Source organism: Protomyctophum parallelum, assembly GCF_964188405.1.
Source record: "Protomyctophum parallelum genome assembly, chromosome: 17".
Lineage (NCBI taxonomy): Eukaryota > Metazoa > Chordata > Actinopteri > Myctophiformes > Myctophidae > Protomyctophum > Protomyctophum parallelum.
In genome coordinates, this window is record NC_139719.1 from 41,683,999 (window position 1) to 41,704,393 (window position 20,395).

The following is a 20,395-nucleotide window of genomic DNA, read 5'->3' on the forward strand; positions in this document are numbered from 1 at the left end:
ACACACACACGCGCACACACAAACACACAGCAGAGAAACCTGTGTCCAGACACAGACCATCTGGGAGGCTGGACTACCTTGTCAAACAAGCCATCAGGAGCCCACATTCTACACATCTCTCTCTATCTCCTATAGGAGGAGGAGGAGGAGGAGGCTCTGTCTCAGCCTTCAGCCTCCAGGAGACTCCTGCTGACCCCAGGGTTGTTTTTGGGCAGCAAATTTTTATTTTAGTTTTAGTCACAGTCTTTTGAATAGTTTTCATTTAGTTTTAGTCACATTTTAGTCACGTGGAATGTGTTAGTCTAGTTTTAGTCGACTAAATGTCATAAGATTTTAGTCGACTAAATCTACAGGTGATTTAGTCGACTAAAATGTATTTTGGCGGGCCTTGTAGACGTCATAATAACTGATTTTACACTTGCTGAAAATAGCCGATCTACAAGCTCACAACGCGTCGCAACTTATACTGGATCTCTTGTCCACCAGTCCCTTCCTAACATTTTAGTCTAGTTTTTATTTGTCGACGAAATTGTCAGTATATTTAGTCTTAGTTTTAGTCAACATAGCCTAGTTTTCATTTAGTTTCCATTTAGTTTTCGTCAGTGGAAAAAGGTAGTCGACGAACATTTTTCGTCTTCGTTTTAGTCGACGAAAACTGGATGTAGTCTCAGGAAGGACTTGACGAGAAACAAAGTTTGTCGACCGACGAAAACTAAATGAAAACCAAGCCATGAAACTACGACTGAATATGTTGACAATTCCATCAACAAATAAAAAGACTAGACTAAAATGTTAGGTAGGGACTATAGTGGACAAGAGATCCAATATAAGTCATTTCACACTTGGTTGCATGCTGAAAATAGCAGATCTACAAGCTCACAGCGTGTAAAATCAGTCATTCCGACGTCATCAAGGCCCGCCAAAATACATTTTAGTCGACTAAATCAACTGTAGATTTAGTCGACTGTCCGTGCATCAGTGAGCCTGTCTGTCTGTCCGTGCATCAGTGAGTCTGTCTGTCTGTCTGTCTGTCTGTCCGTGCATCAGTGAGCCTGTCTGTCTGTCTGTCTGTCCGTGCATCAGTGAGCCTGTCTGTCTGTCTGTCTGTCCGTGCATCAGTGAGCCTGTCTGTCTGTCTGTCTGTCCGTGCATCAGTGAGCCTGTCTGTCTGTCTGTCTGTCTGTCCGTGCATCAGTGAGCCTGTCTGTCTGTCTGTCTGTCTGTCCGTGCATCAGTGAGCCTGTCTGTCTGTCTGTCTGTCTGTCCGTGCATCAGTGAGCCTGTCTGTCTGTCTGTCCGTGCATCAGTGAGCCTGTCTGTCTGTCTGTCCGTGCATCAGTGAGTCTGTCTGTCTGTCTGTCTGTCTGTCCGTGCATCAGTGAGCCTGTCTGTCTGTCTGTCTGTCCGTGCATCAGTGAGCCTGTCTGTCTGTCTGTCTGTCTGTCTGTCTGTCCGTGCATCAGTGAGCCTGTCTGTCTGTCTGTCTGTCCGTGCATCAGTGAGCCTGTCTGTCTGTCTGTCTGTCTGTCTGTCCGTGCATCAGTGAGCCTGTCTGTCTGTCTGTCTCTCCGTGCATCAGTGAGCCTGTCTGTCTGTCTGTCTGTCTGTCTGTCTGTCTGTCTGTCTGTCTGTCTGTCTGTCTGTCCGTGCATCAGTGAGCCTGTCTGTCTGTCTGTCCGTGCATCAGTGAGCCTGTCTGTCTGTCCGTGCATCAGTGAGCCTGTCTGTCTGTCCGTGCATCAGTGAGCCTGTCTGTCTGTCTGTCTGTCCGTGCATCAGTGAGCCTGTCTGTCTGTCTGTCTGTCTGTCCGTGCATCAGTGAGCCTGTCTGTCTGTCCGTGCATCAGTATTTTTTTATCCTACGATTTTGTAACCCATTTTTCACCCCTGTGTCAATCATCTAATGTGATCCTGGGCTCTACACACCCTCCGCCAACCTGGGGAGAGCAACGGACTTGAACTCATGCTTCCTTCATGCCTGAGTGTCCAAGTTGCTCCTTTACACCTGACAGGGGGGAGTTTCCATGGTTGGACGTAGCGCGTGGAAGGAACACGTTATTCCAACCAGTTCCTTTCCCCTCCATCAGGCGCCCCGGCTGGGCAGGGGGTTTTCAACCTATACAAAGTACCACCACAGGAAATATCTGGCTCTCCCCAAGTACCACCATAATAACTGATGTTAAAATACAGGAGCGTAGACCATGCCCCCATCCTATTCGGCTATTAACACAGGAGGAAAATATCATTCATTCTTTGAATTGTTTTTGTTCCATTCCTAAGCCAATTTTGCTGCTGCTCTGACTGAAACTGGAACGCGAAGCGCGGCTAGGAGTGCTCTAATGCTCATTTTCAGCACGGCTGGAGAGCCTGTTTCAACCAATTTCTTGTTCGGAAGATTCATTTCAATATTTCATTCCATCTTTTGTCTTTTTTTCTTCTTTTTTGGGCTGACTCCTCTGCATACTGTGTGTGTGTGTGTGTGTGTGTGTGTGTGTGTGTGTGTGTGTGTGTGTGTGTGTGTGTGTGTGTGTGTGTGTGTGTGTGTGTGTGTGTGTGTGTGTGTGTGTGTGTGTGTGTGTGTGTGTGTGTGTGTGTGTGTGTGTGTGTGTGTGTGTGTGTGTGTGTGTGTGTGTGGTCTGTCCGTCCATCTGGGGTTAATCTCACAGACCAAACCAGTTGGCAAAGGAATAGGCATGTAAGCGATTTTTCGTAAATCGATTAAAATCGATTCCAACTGGGTGACAATTTAAATCGATTTAATAAACAATGAAATAGTGCAGATGCAAAAAGAAACCCAGAAAATGCAGGATTTTTTTTTTTTTTTTAAGATAATTGAATATTTATTTTCTTTATTATTTGGTACTGTATTGACCAGAGGATAAGTGAAAACAGTATTGTTAAAAGATTTTAAAAAAAGGAACATAATATGTTCCTTTTTTAACGTTTTCACGTTTTAAAAACACCAAAATATTATTTTGGTGTTTTTAAAACGTGAAAACCATATTATGAACCTACTATACAATTTACAATTTACAATTTAGGCATTTAGCAGACGCTCTTAATCCAGAGCGACTTACAATAAGCAAGAACAAAAGCATGGGAATGCATCACAAAAAAGCATTTATCATAAATCATGCGTAAGCTAAGAAAGTACTATGGTGATTGGAATCACCATAGGCTATTGAAAAATAGCCAGATCTGTGCCGCGCTATGAAAATACCAGAACTTGTAGGTCTGGTATTTTTTCAAAAAATCGTGAAAATGTGAATCGTGAATTGTTAACATGCCTACGAAGTTCTATACGCACATGGCTGACTGGTCTATCTGGCAGCAGCGCGTCATGCCGCCCCCTGCTGGCCACCTGGCATCATGCACACTACAGCGTTTTCAATCACTTTGGCGCCTCCGTGTATAAACACCAACATTAACCCATTCTGACCTGAGATCAGATTCATACGAGGTTTCCACTGGACACACGCTGTTCTGATTAACCCATTCTGACCTGAGATCAGATTCTAAAAATGTCAGTCGCTCTTCGATTTTTCAAAAAATAGCAGACCTACAAGCTCGTATCGCGCCACTCGGTGGCGCGCTATGAGCTTGTAGATCTGCTATTTTTAAATAGATAAAGCATAACATGACGCCAACACCAAAATGGGTTCCCGTTCAGAATGGGTTAAGAGTGTGAACGCTACGACACTTTTATCGCGTTCTGTTTCCGATCGTTACCGTGTGTAAGCGTGGCACGAGTTATATAAATCACCCATAATCCTATACTGTACCTCGGGCTGTGTGACGCACTCCCTTAATTCATTTTGACCTGAGGCCCATTCTAAAAAAAAAAAGGTTTTCTGAAAAACCCTATTTTCTTCTACATCAGTGGTGCTCAACCTTTTTCATGGACCCCCAGAATGATCTGTATCTGGCTGCGGACCCCCCATCTAAAAACATGTTGTTCCAGGGAAGGGACCGACCTCCCAGAAGCTAATATTTGAGTTCAAATCGTTCGCTCCGAAATAACAACATATATTCAAAGATTTGCGCCACATTTTTTTCACGATTTTTCTGAAATAAATTGCAGATCTAAAAAGCTCGTATAGCGCTGCACCGACCGAGTGCCTTGTAGATAGAGTGAGCTTGTAGATCTGCTATTTTTCAATAGCTGAAGTATAACATAAAGCTTAACCCATTCTGACCGGGCACCCATTTTGGTGTCAGCATCATGTTATGCTTTAGCTATTTAAAAATAGCAGATCTACAAGCTCATATCGCGCCACCGAGTGGCGCGATACGAGCTTGTAGGTCTGCTATTTAAGGAGACGTGCCACCTCATGTCCAACCCCAACCTTATCCTCTCATCATGGACCTGGACCCCACATGAAAGGAGACATAACAGCGCTAATCACATTAATGCGTCCGTCCCTTCATCCCCCCAAAATAAAAGCCCCTGTTTGCGTTTCCTCTTTGCTTCATCTTCAGAAGAGGAGCGGGGGCCTGTGTTTGGTCAAGATTTTAATCTCTCTCTCCCTTTAATTTATGGAGCATTTTACTGGTGAATTTGAACCAGACCTTCCAGATCACTGCTTTCAATAAAAGCAGAGAGAGAGAGAGGGAGAGAGAGAGGGAGAGGGAGAGACAGAGAGAGAGAGAGGGAGAGAGAGAGAGAGGGAGGAGTTGGAAGTCTTCATCCGGTTAGAAGCTGCTGCTGTGGTTAGTTTTGATCTTGGGGGCGTTGTGCACATGCTCCGTGTCTCGCACGCACACGCACGCACACACACACACACACACACACATGCACACACACATGCACACATGCACACGCACAGCAAACTCTTATCAGATGAGCTTCCTGCCTTCTCCCGTTTAGAGTCTCTGACGACCTTGGGAGGGGGAGGGGGCATACTCTGTGTGTGTGTGTGTGTGTGTGTGTGTGTGTGTGTGTGTGTGTGTGTGTGACTGTGTGTGTGTGTGTGTGTGTGTGTGTGTGTGTGTGTGGCGCGATATCTCCCCGGCCGCGTTGTAAATCTCACAACAACGTCTTAATCTCTCAACGAGATTCAATTGGGTTCAATTCAAAGGCGCCTGGCTTTATTGGTGTGAGAAAACATGGCATTTTACGTCGCCACAGCAAGCGTCAAAAAGTTCATAAAAAGTGTAGTTAGTCGGAGGGAGGCAGGGAGTCGACCTCAGTGCAACTTGGAATGAGTCGTCTGTTAGAAACAGTCTTAGAGTAGGACTATGTCTCTATGCTGTCTGAATGAGTCGTCTGTTAGAAACAGTCTTAGAGTAGGTCTATGTCTCTATGCTGTCTGAATGAGTCGTCTGTTAGAAACAGCCTTAGAGTAGGACTATGTCTCTATGCTGTCTGAATGAGTCGTCTGTTAGAAACAGTCTTAGAGTAGGACTATGTCTCTATGCTGTCTGAATGAGTCGTCTGTTAGAAACAGTCTTAGAGTAGGACTATGTCTCTATGCTGTCTGAATGAGTCGTCTGTTAGAAACAGTCTTAGAGTAGGTCTATGTCTCTATGCTGTCTGAATGAGTCGTCTGTTAGAAACAGCCTTAGAGTAGGACTATGTCTCTATGCTGTCTGAATGAGTCGTCTGTTAGAAACAGTCTTAGAGTAGGACTATGTCTCTATGCTGTCTGAATGAGTCGTCTGTTAGAAACAGCCTTAGAGTAGGACTATGTCTCTATGCTGTCTGAATGAGTCGTCTGTTAGAAACAGTCTTAGAGTAGGACTATGTATCTATGCTGTCTGAATGAGTCGTCTGTTAGAAACAGTCAGAGAAGGACTATGTCTCTATGCTGTCTGAATGAGTCGTCTGTTAGAAACAGTCTTAGAGTAGGACTATGTCTCTATGCTGTCTGAATGAGTCGTCTGTTAGAAACAGTCTTAGAGTAGGACTATGTCTCTATGCTGTCTGAATGAGTCGTCTGTTAGAAACAGCCTTAGAGTAGGACTATGTCTCTATGCTGTCTGAATGAGTCGTCTGTTAGAAACAGTCTTAGAGTAGGACTATGTCTCTATGCTGTCTGAATGAGTCGTCTGTTAGAAACAGTCAGAGAAGGACTATGTCTCTATGCTGTCTGAATGAGTCGTCTGTTAGAAACAGTCTTAGAGTAGGACTATGTCTCTATGCTGTCTGAATGAGTCGTCTGTTAGAAACAGTCTTAGAGTAGGACTATGTCTCTATGCTGTCTGAATGAGTCGTCTGTTAGAAACTGTCTTAGAGTAGGACTATGTCTCTCTGCTGTCTGAATGAGTCGTCTGTTAGAAACAGTCTTAGAGTAGGACTATGTCTCTATGCTGTCTGAATGAGTCGTCTGTTAGAAACAGTCTTAGAGTAGGACTATGTCTCTGCTGTCAGGGCAGAAACCAACTATGTCCAAAATATAAACAGTTTTATTACATGAAAAAAACATGTTTTTATGGTGACTTTATACATATACATTTGAATTTTATGATTTGATACATAGGACCACAATGGAAACGAGTCCCCAGGACATGTTGCTGTTATCCTAGATTTATCTTATATATATATTTTTTTTTAAATACCACGGTTTTTGCAACCCATTAATGTTTTTCTTCCACGCAGTGTCAGTTATTGTCTAATATAACCCTGGGCGCTCTGCCAACCTGGGGAGAGCAACGGAGAGAGCTTCTGTCTATGCATGATGGACGTTATTATAGCTCCATGCACATGTACAGTCTCTCTCTCTCTCTCTCTCTCTCTCTCTCTCTCTCTCTCTCTCTCTCTCTCCCTCTCTCTCTCTCATTAGTTCTCTTTCATTCTGTTCTGTCCATCCCATAATGACTGGACTTCTAAAAGCCTGGCTCAGAGTAGAACGCTCTCATTATGAGATGGTGGACCGTCTCGATGCGTGTTCTGTTTAAAGTGGGCCAATGGAGGGAGTTCTGTGCACAGTGGGTCGGAGATCGTGATGAGCTGCTGTTCTCTTTCTGTGTGGTTTTATATTTTTTTGTGGAAGATGACTGTCTTACTGTAACGGTGTTGTTTTCGTCGACTAAAACTAAGACGAAAAATGTTCGTCGACTACCTTTTTTCACTGACTAAAACTAAATAAAAACGAATCTATGATGACTAAAACTAAGACTAAATATACTGACAATTTCGTCAACAAATAAAAACTAGACTAAAATGTTAGTAAGGGACTAGTGGACAAGAGATCCAGTTTTATGCTGGGTTGCATGCTGAAAATAGCAGATATACAATCTCACAACGCGTCGCGCAACCAAAGTGTAAACTATGTCATTACAACGACATCAAGGCCTGTCAAAACACATTTTAGTCGACTAAATCGACTGTAGATTTAGTCGACTAAAATCCTATGACATTTAGTCGACTAAAACTAGACTAAACACACTAGAACATTCCAGGTGACTAAAATGTGACTAAAACTAAGTGGAAACTATTCAAGAGACTAAACGACTAAAACTAAAATAGAAATTTGCTGCCAAAAACAACACTGTACTGTAACTTGTTCCCCTCTTTGCTCGAACCTAAGCTAGACATGTAGCCGAGGTTATGTAATGGCTCTCTCTCTCTCTCTCTCCCTCTCCCTCTCTCTCTTTCCGTCTCCCTCTCTCTCTCCCCCAGTCCTCTGCACGCGGTGTCGTTCGCCCTGGCGTGCGGCGTGCCGGGCGTGGCCATGCTGACGCTGGCGGTCAACCCCCTGACGGGCCTCCTGGGCCTCGTTAACATCGCCCTGTACACCTGCTGCTACACGCCACTGAAGAGGCTGAGCATCGCCAACACCTGGGTGGGCGCGCTGGTGGGCGCCATACCGCCCGTCATGGGCTGGACGGCCGCCACGGGCTCCCTGGACCCAGGTACAGTGTTCAGTGTATAGTAGGCATGTAACAGGTACAGTGTACAGGCAGGTACAGTACTGTACGCTGTTGTTTTATTAACAGTTTGTAGAATTTACAGTACATTTTAAGCACAAACTCAATACAAAGACTGTTAACTGTGAGTGGACGACCCAATTAAGCATTACACTTGTTTACAACAGGGTCCACATTGTTCAATTCATCAAAACATTTAGAGACATACAAATGCTAGGGGTGATACACTGTGCTAGGGTGATACATTGGGGTGTTCTAGGGGTGATACATTGCATGAAGGACCTTTTCTGAGGCCCACAGTAAATGTTCTCGTATAGTGAGAATCACACAGCATATACCTCAAAAGAAAGCTTAACTTGTCCACTCCAATTTGGTCTTGTTTGAACAACGGGGTTAGCAAGAACCTCACTAGTGTCCCAACGCAGCTCCAACTTGGGCTTGACGATGACCTCAGGGAATACAGGGCGAGGACGTCCAACTCCACAGTCTTGTGTGCCAGCTCTGAGGGTGAAGAATTTACACATTTAGCAGATGCTCTCAGTCCAGAGAAACTTACAGTAAGCAAGAACACATGGTAGAGAGAAAAATGTGGTCCATATATTTATATATCAGAACATTCCAGCTCCATATATGGAGATCTACAGTATAGGGGTAAACCGTGCCCATTGGGGCTGATCATTAGCCCATTCTGACCTGAGATCAGATTCATACGAGGTTTCCACTGGACACACACTGGTCTGATTAACCCATTCTGACCTGAGATCAGATTCTATAAATGTCAGTCGTTCTTCGATTTTTCAAAAATAGCAGACCTACAAGCTCGTAGCGCGCCACCGAGTGGCGCGCTACGAGCTTGTAGGTCTGCTATTTTTAAATAGCTAAAGCATGACATGATGCTGACACCAAAATGGGTTCACGCCCAAAATGGGTTAAAGATTATGAGTGTAGCTCTCCCCCCAACATTGACGACACAGGCGGTTCTTTATGAACGGGCATTTATTGGGCATTCTTCTCATCCCAGCTGTTCCATGCCGTGAGAACTGTATGTTCGCACAAAATAATAAACACATAAATCAGTCAACAAAGTGCATCGCAGTACATAATATTGACCAAACAAACACATACAAGGAAATGCGCATAGCGCAGGTGAACGTGTCCATCAAACAACAACGCAACAAAATACTAATCTAAACATAATAATAATAATAATAATTGGCCGCTTGTTGTGAAAAGAGGTTCTTGATGCTTGCGTGAGTCCTTAGAATGTCTCTGACCATTTCTCCTTAATTTCTGTTCTTTATAACTTTAGCAGCGCAAACATACTACACTGCTGCAAGTGTACTGCTTCCTTGTAGACCAGAGTCTGAATGAGTGAGACACGGTTTGTAGCACCTGTGTGCAATGCCATGCAATCATGCATCAATCAGTCCATCATTGTCCAGTGTTGCTACTTGACAGACAGAGAACTTGGTTCTGCCTCAGAAAGTTATCACATGTTTTACATTTTTAACCTCATAAGAAATCAATTATGAATCACATATTTATTGTACATCATGAAATTGCTATGAATCATGCTTTATGAGCTTATGACCATGAACTTTTATATTTTAGCTATTTTTAAAGTAAACATTTTAATAACAGCACTTACACTGAGTGTTATGTCAAATGCGTTTTGTTACAGTACAGTAGACAGTACTGTTATAATCTGTCCATGTACAGTACATCTTAGTCTGTGTGCTGGAACTTGAGATACAGTGTACTTGATCTGTATTGTGTACTGCCTGTACTGTAGCCTACTTTATGGATATGGGCTACGAGAGACATCTCAGCAACAGCAACGTCAGCCCTGCTGCATTAGTCATCATCATGTCATGTTTCTAGGTCTCATATCTTATTGTCACGTCATTATGATACAGCACTATATATGTTAGGGCTGCGAATCTTTAGGTGTCCCACGATTCGATTCGATTCCGATTCTTGGGGTGACGATTCGATTCAAAAACGATCTTTTCGATTTTTCCGATTCTCGATTCAAAAAAGATTCTAAAGCAGTTTTTTATTTTTATTAAAAACAATTAAATAGAATTTTAGCATGATCTACTCCAGTCTTCTGGCATGAAAGCAGAGTACATTTAGTAAAAAGCTTGTATAATTGTAAAGGTTTTATCAACTGAATGATTTAAACACACAAAGGTTAAATCCAAGAGTAAGAACATGTCTCATTTATTTATCTTGCACAAATTTGAACCAGTACAAAAGTTACAAAATCTCTTCTCACTCAATACCAGAACAATACATTAGTATTAAAACAGGTGTAAAATAAATACAATTGGCAGGCTTAGCTTAGCTGGTAGTAAATGCACTATGCAGAAACCCAGGCCATAATGCATTGCATGCACAGGTAGTACCTGTGCATGTTTTTTTTTGCACAAATGTACCTGTCAGGTACAGGTACATTTGTGGAAAAAAGAATTGGAAAATGAGAATCGATTCTGAATCGGACGGCATTAGAATCGCAATTCTAACTTGAATCAAAAAAAATTGACAGGCCTAATATATGTTCCTGTTGTGTAATAAACTCTGTGAACCTTTGGCGTGATCGCACGTGATGCGTGCGTACGCATGCATATCATATCATAGTGTACATACAGTCAGTCCATCTGATGCAGTATAGTGATGTCGTCATATCATACAGTACATAGTCAGTCCCTCTGTGATGCAGTAGTGGTGTCTTCATATCATATTGTACATACAGTCAATCCTTCTGATGCAGTAGACAATCATAATGTCATGGTTATCAATATGCTTATGCAGATAAATGTCACAGAGTCAGGCAGCTGACTGAGCTGAGGCCATATGATAACAGTAAGTCGATAAGGAAGTGTTGAAAATTTAGAAAATAAATGTATTCTCATACCTCCAAGACTGGGTGCCTCGTCTGACTCTAACTGTGTGTTAAAACTAAGACGGAAGATGTTCCTCGACTACCTTTTTCCACTGACGAAAACTACATGGAAACTAAGCTACGGTGACGATTTCGTCAACAAATAAAAACTAGACTAAATGTTAGGAAGGGACTATAGTGGACGAGAGATCCAGTATAAGTCATTTTACACTTGGTTGCATGCTGGAAATAGCAGATTGGATATTTTCAGCAAGTGAAAGAAAACCAGTCATTATGACGGCATCGAGGCTCGCCAAAATGCATTTTGTTCGACTAAAACTAGACCAACACTAAAACATCCTCCCAGGCGACTAAAATGTGACTAAAACTAAATGAAAACTATTCAAGAGACTATGACTAAAACTAAAATAGAAATTTTGCTGCCAAAAACAACACTGATAAGAACGCACACGGAACGCACAGTGACGCGCTTTGAGCTTGTAGATCGGCCATTTTCGTTACGACGAGTAATATGCAATGTGGTCCTCTGGAGTGATCTGTTGGAACTATATAGTGGCCCTCTCCGTCTTCAAAGTTCCCCACCTGTACTGCACACAGAGTGTGTGTGTTTGTGTGTGTGTGTGTGTGTGTGTGTGTGTGTGTGTGTGTGTGTGTGTGTGTGTGTGTGTGTGTGTGTGTGTGTGTGTGTGTGTGTGTGTGTGTGTGTGTGTGTGTGTGTGTGTGTGTGTGTGTGTGTGTGTGTGTGTGTTTTTGGCAGCAAATTTCTATTTTAGTTTTAGTCATTAGTCTCTTGAATAGTTTTCACTTAGTTTTAGTCACCTGGAATGTTCTAGTGTTTAGTCTAGTTTTAGTCGACTAAATGTCATACGATTTTAGTCGACTAAATCTACAGTTGATTTAGTCGACTAAAATGTGTTTTGACAGGCCTTGATGTCGTTGTAATGACATATTTTACACTTTGGTTGCATGCTGAAAATAGCAGATTTACAATCTCGACGCGTTGTGAGTGTGTGTGTGTGTGTGTGTGTGTGTGTGTGTGTGTCTCTGTGTGTGTCTCTGTGTGTGTGTGTCTCTGTGTGTGTGTGTCTCTGTGTGTGTGTGTGTGTGTGTGTGTGTGTGTGTGTGTGTGTCTGTGTGTGTGTGTGTGTGTGTGTGTGTGTGTGTGTGTGTGTGTCTCTGTGTCTCTGTGTGTGTGTGTGTGTGTGTGTGTGTGTGTGTGTGTGTGTGTGTGTGTGTGTCTGTGTGTGTGTGTGTGTGTGTGTGTGTGTGTGTGTGTGTGTGTGTGTGTGTGTGTGTGTGTGTGTGTGTGTGTGTGTGTGTGTGTGTGTGTGTCTCTGTGTGTGTGTGTGTGTGTGTGTGTGTGTGTGTGTCTCTGTGTGTGTGTGTGTGTGTGTGTGTGTGTGTGTGTGTCTCTGTGTGTGTGTGTGTGTGTGTGTGTGTGTGTCTCTGTGTGTGTGTGTGTGTGTGTGTGTGTGTGTGTGTGTGTGTGTGTGTGTGTGTGTGCGTGCGCCAGTGATACCAAATATTGGCTGTGGGTTCTCTCTCAGCGGAGCGAGGCCGTCGTGGCCCAAACAGGAGACCGCAGCGAGGCAGCGGAGCGTCGCGTACAGCACGTCTCTGTCCCTCAGACCGCCTGGCTTGGTGTTTAGTAAACGGACTGTGTTAAAAACACACCCATGGGAGAACACAACACATACGGTGTGGCTTTGCACCAGCGGTGGTGGTGGGGGGGGGGGGGGGGGGGGGGTTGGATCTGGCTGGATGGGGGGGGGTTTGGCATCAACCGCGGCCGCACATTATTTAAAACTTAGTGCGTTCATCCAACAATCCTGGAGAGGGAGGAGAGAGGGAGAAAGGAGGAGGAAGGGAGAGAGGGGGAGGGAGGGAGAGAGGGGGGAGAGGAGAGGGGGAGGGAGGGAGAGAGTGGAGAGAGGAGAGGGGGAGGGAGGGAGAGAGTGGAGAGAGGAGAGGGGGAGGGAGGGAGAGGAGAGAGAGGGAGGGAGGGGAGAGAGGGAGGGAGGGAGAGGAGAGGGAGGGAGGGAGGGGAGAGAGGGAGGGAGGGAAGAGAGGGGAGAGAGAGAGGGGTAGCCTGGTTAATAAACCAGACCGAATCAGCCGCTGGCAAAAGAAAATTGCCTGTCGGCGGATTACGGTCTGGAGAGGCTCAATTGTATACGCCCATTTCCTACACCAGAGAAATGGGGGCGGCCAATCGGGACACGGTATGCAATATGGGCGGGCACATTTCGTACAGTGACTTTCAATGCTTGAGACCTTTGACTGACAGTAGCTCTGACCAATTGCGTCAAAGAGAAAATGGAAATGAAATCCAAGCTGAGCCTCCCCAGACTAATATCCCGCGGTCTGTGCGATATTAGTCTGGTTTATTAACCAGGCTAAGAGAGGAGGAGGAGGAAGAGGAGAGGGAGGGATGGAAGAGAGGGAGGGAGGAGAGAGAGAGGGAGGGAGGGAGGAGAGAGAGAGGGAGGGAGAGGGAGGGGACACCCTGGGAGGCCGTTGAGAAGAGAACATGTTCTGCAGTGGGGTCGGGGGTTGGGTTGGGGGGGGGGGGTGGTCCAGACGGACTCTGGTACAGTCTTTTGATAACCCCAAGTTCAGGCGGAGGGCATGTTATTAGGACGGGAGCTCCACGCTGTAGGACCAGATTCTTTACACGGGGCTATGAATAGATGGGTGGTTGCTATGGACTCCTCAGCATGCAGCATGCTGCCCCACTCTGTTGAAGACCACTTCAATGGAGCGGCTCTCTCTCTCTCCCTCTCATTTCAGTCCACGCATGATGAAAAGGCCATAGATTCATTATTTAAAATGTTTTGTCGAGCCACTCCCCCCCCCCCCCCCCCCCCCCCCCCACACACACAAATAAAAGAAAATAAACTGGCATCATGCACATAAAGTGTTTGTGCGTGTGTGTGTGCACGTGTGTGTGTGTGTGTGTGTGTGTGTGTGTGCGTGTGTGTGTGTGTGTGTGAACGTGAACGCGCTCGCCAGTCAGACACATTTCGCAGTTGCCATAACGGAACACTTAGCATGTCTACCAAACGAGCGAGGACCCCCCCCTGTCGCCTTTTGCTCCTCCACTCATACTGATGATGGTGTACTTAGGACCCCCCTGTCGCCTTGCTCCTCCACTCGTAATGATGACGGTGTAGTTATTTGTGTATAGCGGCTTCTCCAAACAAAGTTACAAAACAGAAAAATGCTTTACAGAACAAAGTCGCGTCTCTCTCTCTCTCCATACCAACAATAAACTGTGTGGGGGCGAGCGACACAGATGTATGTAAATAAACTAAGGCTCTGTTATGGCATTACTGGAGGGTCAGACAGACACAGAGGTTCTGCCTGAACCTGGTTAAAGGGTGCTGACTCGACTGGAACCGCAGCTAGGAGGGCGTTGGGACGGCGTTTGGGCCTTATTTTATAATAAGGCAGTGGGTTTTCAATCCTTTTCGTATCAAGATCCATTATGTATTCCGCATTTAACCCATTTAGGCCTGACGTCGGAATTAAAAGAATGTCTTCAAAATCCCTGACAGTTTTCTGAAAAACCTCATGTTTCTGTATCAGTGGTGCTCAATATTTCAAATTATATGTAATGTGCCTCCTCCGCCCCCCCATGTGAAAACATGTTGTTCCAGGGACCTCCCCAGAAGCAAAGATTTGAGTTAAAATGTTCACTCTGTAATAATATATATTCAAAGATTTGAGTTAAAATGTTCACTCTGTAATAATATATATTCAAAGATTTGAGTTAAAATGTTCACTCTGTAATAATATATATTCAAAGATTTGAGGCACATTTTCACGATTAAAAAATAATAGCACCTGTGTTTTTCGAAAATATTGTACCAATGAAAAGTAGTTAAAAGTGCTTCAGACAAAACCTCTTAACTCCACTGGACCCTCAAACTGTCTGCTGCTTAAAGCAACTAACTCCACCACCTCTCCCTGTCTCATTGACGATATATAAAGTCAGAACACTATATAACTTTGATGAAGTAGTATTGCTTTGTTTTCTACATAATTATACTGTTTTCTTCATTTCCCGAACAATGTTTTTTTCCTGGAAAATGAACATTTGGGAGTTAGGTCGTTTCTAACCCGACAGTAGAGATATTTGCATTAATTTCTACTTGCAAAAAATAGATTTCAACCTTACTACTACTTTGTACTGATAGGACTAAGACTAAAAAATATGTAAAAAAAAAAAAAAAAAAGTTTGATGAAAAATTTATAATAATTATATAATAATATAATACATTAATAATTTACATTTTGGGGATATATTTCACAATAATGAATAAAACATGTTCTAGACATTCTAATGATCACAAAAAAACATATTACAGTTATTTTTTCCTACTTTTATTAGGGTAAAGGTCAAAATCGCACAGTCCAGACATTTTTTATTTTTGTGAATTTCAGCCTCTGTGGGGGGTATTTATATGCAAATATCATGACCAATGGCATTGACATGGCATTGCAATGAACATCACTGATGACGTTTAGGTGAAAAAAGAACAGAAAAAAATTATAATAATTTAGTAATTAAATAAAATAAAATTGTTGCTAAAAAGCAACGCTGGGTCTTAGAGGGTTAAAGGAGCATTCAGTGATTTGGGTGATTTGGAAAACCCCCCGGTCCCCCCCATCCCGGTAACAAGATGTGCACATGCACACGCTCTACAGTGGGGGGGGGGGGGGGGGGGGGAGTGAAACAGGCCAACAGCACAACTTGAAATCTCCCTCCACCATCTTCATCCCCCATTTAACACCTGCTCTTCAAGAAATGTGATTTCACACGCTGAGTAAAACAAAACAAAAAACATTGTTTTATTGCCCAATTAAAGTTCACAGGAAACGTGTTGGATGGCCAGCAGAGAGCGAGAGAGACGGGACCCAAACGTTGGACATTTGGTCCCATAAACATCGTGATTCCACTTGTCACGGCGTCTGATTGACTGCAGCTCGCCTTTCACTCTCTGAGCATCAGCTCAAAGGTGCTAGTTTATGACAACATGTGGCAGGAGAGGGACATTAACCCGCTATAGCCGGGAAAACATTTTTTTTAAAGATTTTTAGCTAAGAAAGAAAAACGTTTTTTTATACTTTTTTTTTTTTTGCTATTCGAGAATAGCAGATGTACAAGATCAGAGCACGTCATGAAGTGCCGTACGCTACAGTCGTGTAGATCTGCTATGTTTGAGAAAGCGTTCATATTAGCGCAAAACTTTGAATATATATAATACAGTATATATACAGTATATACTGTATAATAAAGTATTTTTCTAGCGAAAATTCTTAACTCAAATCCTTTGGTTCTGTGGGGGGGGGGTCCCTGGAACAACATTATTTGAGATGGTGTAAGCCAAAAACACATACTTTTGGGGGGTCCTTGGCATGAAAAGGTTTGAGTCCCTGCTCACATAGCAACATTACTGTATACGTTTTTTACAGAAAACAGTTTTTATATATATATCGGGTCTAAATGGGTTAAAACCGTGAACACTCATACGGGTCCTTGACTCCTGTGGCTCTCCCAGTCTGCACAAAGCTCCACAGTGCAGCTGCATTGTGTGAGAACGTTCATAATAATGTCCATGTTTGGCTCTGAGTTGGACCCGCTCAGCATTACACGCTTTACCGAACGGAACGTCTTTGAGGTGAAGTCACACTCTGATAAAGTCTACTTCTTTCTTTTAACAGCAACTCGGATATTTTTGTTGCATTGAAACGCCTCCCCTCCCAACACACACACACACACACACACACACACACAACTGTGCTCTCGCCTCACAGCTAGAAGGTCCCGGGTAAATAAATACAAAGAAGAAAAACAACAAAAAAAGTGTTGTAACCTGCCGTTTTTATCTACTTTCTAATTCTTTGTTTGGCCCCGAAATATTGTGTGTGTTGTCATGATTTGTCACGACAAGAGTTGGCTTCGTACGACGCTTAAAAGGTCTTTAAATAAATTAAATAAAAACTGCCTATGGGGAAATGCATTGCGTTTTCATTTCCTGGGCCGTTCGTTGTTCTGAAAGGGCGAGGGACTGCGCCGCTCTATAGCCCACTACCGCTGATCTAACGTTTCTCCTCCCCCCCCCTCCTCCGCTAGGTGCCCTGCTCCTCGGCGGCTTCCTGTACTGCTGGCAGTTCCCCCACTTCAACGCGCTGAGCTGGAACCTCCGCGAGGACTACTCGCGCGGCGGCTACCGCATGATGTCCGTGACGCACCCGGGCATGTGCCGGCGCGTGGCGCTGCGCCACAGCCTGGGCCTGGTGGCGCTGGCCGCGCTCAGCCCCGCCGTGGGCCTCACCACCTGGAACTTCCCCCTGGTGTCGCTGCCCATCAACGCCTACATCAGCCTGCTGGCGTGGCGCTTCTACCGCCGCGGCGACCGCCACAGCGCGCGCAAGCTCTTCTTCTGCAGCCTGTGGCACCTGCCCATGCTGCTGCTACTGGCGCTCACCTGCAAGCCGCGGGCGGCGGCGCCGGACTCACCGGGAGAGGTCCTCCCTCTCCCGGTGCAGAGCTAACCGGCTCCCAAACACGTCTCTGAGAGAGAGAGAGAGAGAGAGAGAGAGACGGGTGTATAATGCCGTTTTGACCACCAGCTTATTTTTTTTGCAAAGCACGTCGTCGTCCCCCTCCTCATATCGCTGTGCTCTTGGCGTCGCTTGACAACACGACAGCGGGTGCGCCAACAGCGAGGCCTCGTCGAGGCCTTTGCGAGTTGACGTCCGTAGCAAACCGTTAAGGCGAGTGCATGTTAAGGCGAGTGCGTGTATGCGCGGCGAACAAGCCCCAATGGCTTGTCTCGACGAACAAGGCGAGTGAACGCACGGTTGGCTAGGTTGGATGGAATAGGTTATCGCACCTGAGAGAGAGAGAGAGAGAGAGAGAGAGAGCTGAAGGTTGAGTTAAAAACGTAGATTGGTGCTTTTTAGATCAACGGGAATCAATACTTGGAAGAAGAGGAGAGATCTAAGCGCTCCGAAAAGAACGGTGGAGAGGGCGTAAAATGGAGGTACTACAGTATAATCATCTCTACAAAATTACAAATGGCTCCTCTGAGTGCTCAGATCTGTGCTCTTTTTCAGCGTAATCGCACCCGTATCCAATTCGCACATACGGTAGCATTGGACAGTGGCGTGGCCTAGTTAGGCTGGCTAACGTTAGCTAGCTTCATAACGTAAACAGACTGCCGTTGACGCCATGTTGCTTTCACCCAGCCAAAGGGGGAAGGACAGCATGAGCCAGTGAAAACGATGGGTCCGGGCGTCCGTGCTTTCCAAAATGTTCTTCTGCTAAACAGAGGCCTTAGAGTAAGACAGAGGTATGATAACTCCGTTCACTTCACGGAGCCAGTCCAACGGCGCCTCTTCTACACAGAGCTCTATTGGTGAAGAGCATTGCGAACAGTGACAAAGCCCTGGAACCTTGAAGTTGGCAGAATGCACTGGACTCAGGCAACCCTGCAGCCCAGCTCTAATGATCTTAAATCCCTTTTATTTTAGATTGTTTTTTTGTTTTTTGTAATATTACAGCAGAGACTTTAGTTGTCACTGTACAATACTTTGACTGAGAAAGGAAAGAGGCTGCACAGCTCGTAGTCAAGATGCCATAAAATAATATTTCGGCAACAAGTTGCCTTATTCAGGGTACCCTGAAGAAGGCAACGTTGCCGTCCAAACGTTGGATTTTTTTTTTCTATGGCATCATGACTACGAGCTGTGCAGCCTTTCCTTTCTCAGTCATAGTTTATTTCCTGCGGTCAGCAGCACCTCCCCACTACTGGTGTGCGCTCCTACCTTTTTGTTTTTACTGTACAATACTTTAAAACAGTTGTCATGTTGCACACATGCCTAACAAACCTCCAGCTGGTCACTGTCCTCTGTGTCCAGGCTGTATGAACAGCGTATAACTCTGTCTTACTCTATGTCTCTGGTGCGAGAGGCGTACACCCCCCCCAGAGGCCCAGGCCCGGGCCCTTCCTGTTCCTCCTCCATCGTCTCTGGATGGCGCTCTCTCTCTCTCTCTCAGCGTGGCGTGCGTGGTGGTGGTGGCGAACGGGCGATGGCGAGGGGACGATTATACGACTTTGTTTCATCTGCGCCGAGCGAGCGTGTTTTCCCACCACGGCTGGCTGGCCTTAGCAGAGCTCAGAACGGAACAGGAGGGCTTGTTTGGAATGGCTTCATCAAACAAACGGCAAACACATGGCGCTGCTTAAACCCTTGAGCTGCATCAGGTGGTAATCATTTGAATGTGTGTGTGTGTGTGTGTGTGTGTACTGTATGTAGTATGTATATTTTACTGTATGTTTATTTATATATATAAGCGCTCGCTCTCTCTCTCTCCTCCCACCCGTGGCCATGTTGTACATGCTCTCTCTCCCCCCTCTGGCTATGTTGTACATGCCTGTTTAAATAACATTGTACAGTGTAAATTGATCCGATATATATTATTCTATCAGGGCCATAATCGACAGTTAAACCCCCCATATAATAATAATAATAATACATGCATTGGAATAATGCAAAATGATATCAAAGATAGAGTGGAAAATCCAGAACAGATTATCATGAATGTTGTAAGAGTTTAAAATGAGTTCAATAAGACAACAATAATACTGATTTGACAGCTTTTTGCTAATCGGTCTGAAATTATATTTGGATATTATCTGAACTGTGTAACCACTTCTTAAACCCTATTTTTGTATTTCACAAAAACACGTTCTGCAAGCTTCACGACACGTTGCGTTTTGCGAGGCGTCGCGTCGCGTGAGCGGGGCTTATTTTTTCGAAAGCGTTAGAAAGCGACATTCTGACATTTTTCGAAGGTGTCTGGCCGTCTTTTGGGGACATTTACGCTTCTAATGTTGCTTGACTTCATTGTCAAACACAATCCGTTTTACTTGACTGTAGCCTTAAGATCTGCGGGGCACATACAGTACCACATACAGTATGCGTGGCATTGTTTTGCTGCACAGCAAAACGTCATCAATGGTTCTCCTTCCACCGGTATATGCCTCGTATATATAATACTTTAAGACTTAAAGTTTAAGTCCACAAACACGGTTCACCTGTACCAACTAACAACACATAATAGGTGGTGCTTCTCATATGAACACAAAGGCAAATGTTCTCTGGCAATAAATGTCTTCAATACATCCATGTCTTCTTTCTTGTTTTTTTCTGACTCATGTGAACTGTTTTCATATATATTTGTTGTATTTTTCTTCCTGATTTCACGCCAGAATGATCAGCAATCTCCCGGGCCTATACAGTACCAACTGTATTCTGCATGGAGTCGATAACTGTCTGGAAACTATTCAGGGGATTCTTCCTAATAATACTTCCGGGGTGGTCCTTCATGTTGGTACGTTATCAGTGGCGTGCACATATAGACACCAGGGGTGCTAGAGCACCCCCTGCCCTTTTAACAATGTGCTCTTAAAAATATATATATATTATTATTTATTCTTAATTTGTAGTGTGTGGACCATGGTGACATTGATCAAATATTGATAAAAAACGCTTCTACTATATTATTTAGGCCCCCACAATCTAAAGCTATGTTTTTATGTCAGTGGT

The 20,395-nt window shown here is 44.4% G+C and overlaps 1 protein-coding gene across 4 annotated transcripts in view; it reads left to right on the forward strand.

Annotated features, from left to right (window-relative positions):
* LOC310875008 (protoheme IX farnesyltransferase, mitochondrial-like) overlaps window positions 1-19,965 on the forward strand; it is a 120,609-nt gene extending 100,644 nt beyond the window's left edge. For all 4 annotated transcript variants that reach the window (XM_083788015.1, XM_083788017.1, XM_083788016.1 and 1 more), the window contains 2 exons: window positions 7,622-7,854; window positions 16,914-19,965. In XM_083788015.1, the coding sequence (XP_083644141.1) occupies window positions 7,622-7,854; window positions 16,914-17,335 (655 nt within the window). In that variant the 3' untranslated portion in view covers window positions 17,336-19,965. The remainder of the gene's footprint in view (window positions 1-7,621; window positions 7,855-16,913) is intronic.
* The last annotated feature ends 430 nt before the right edge of the window (window positions 19,966-20,395 follow it).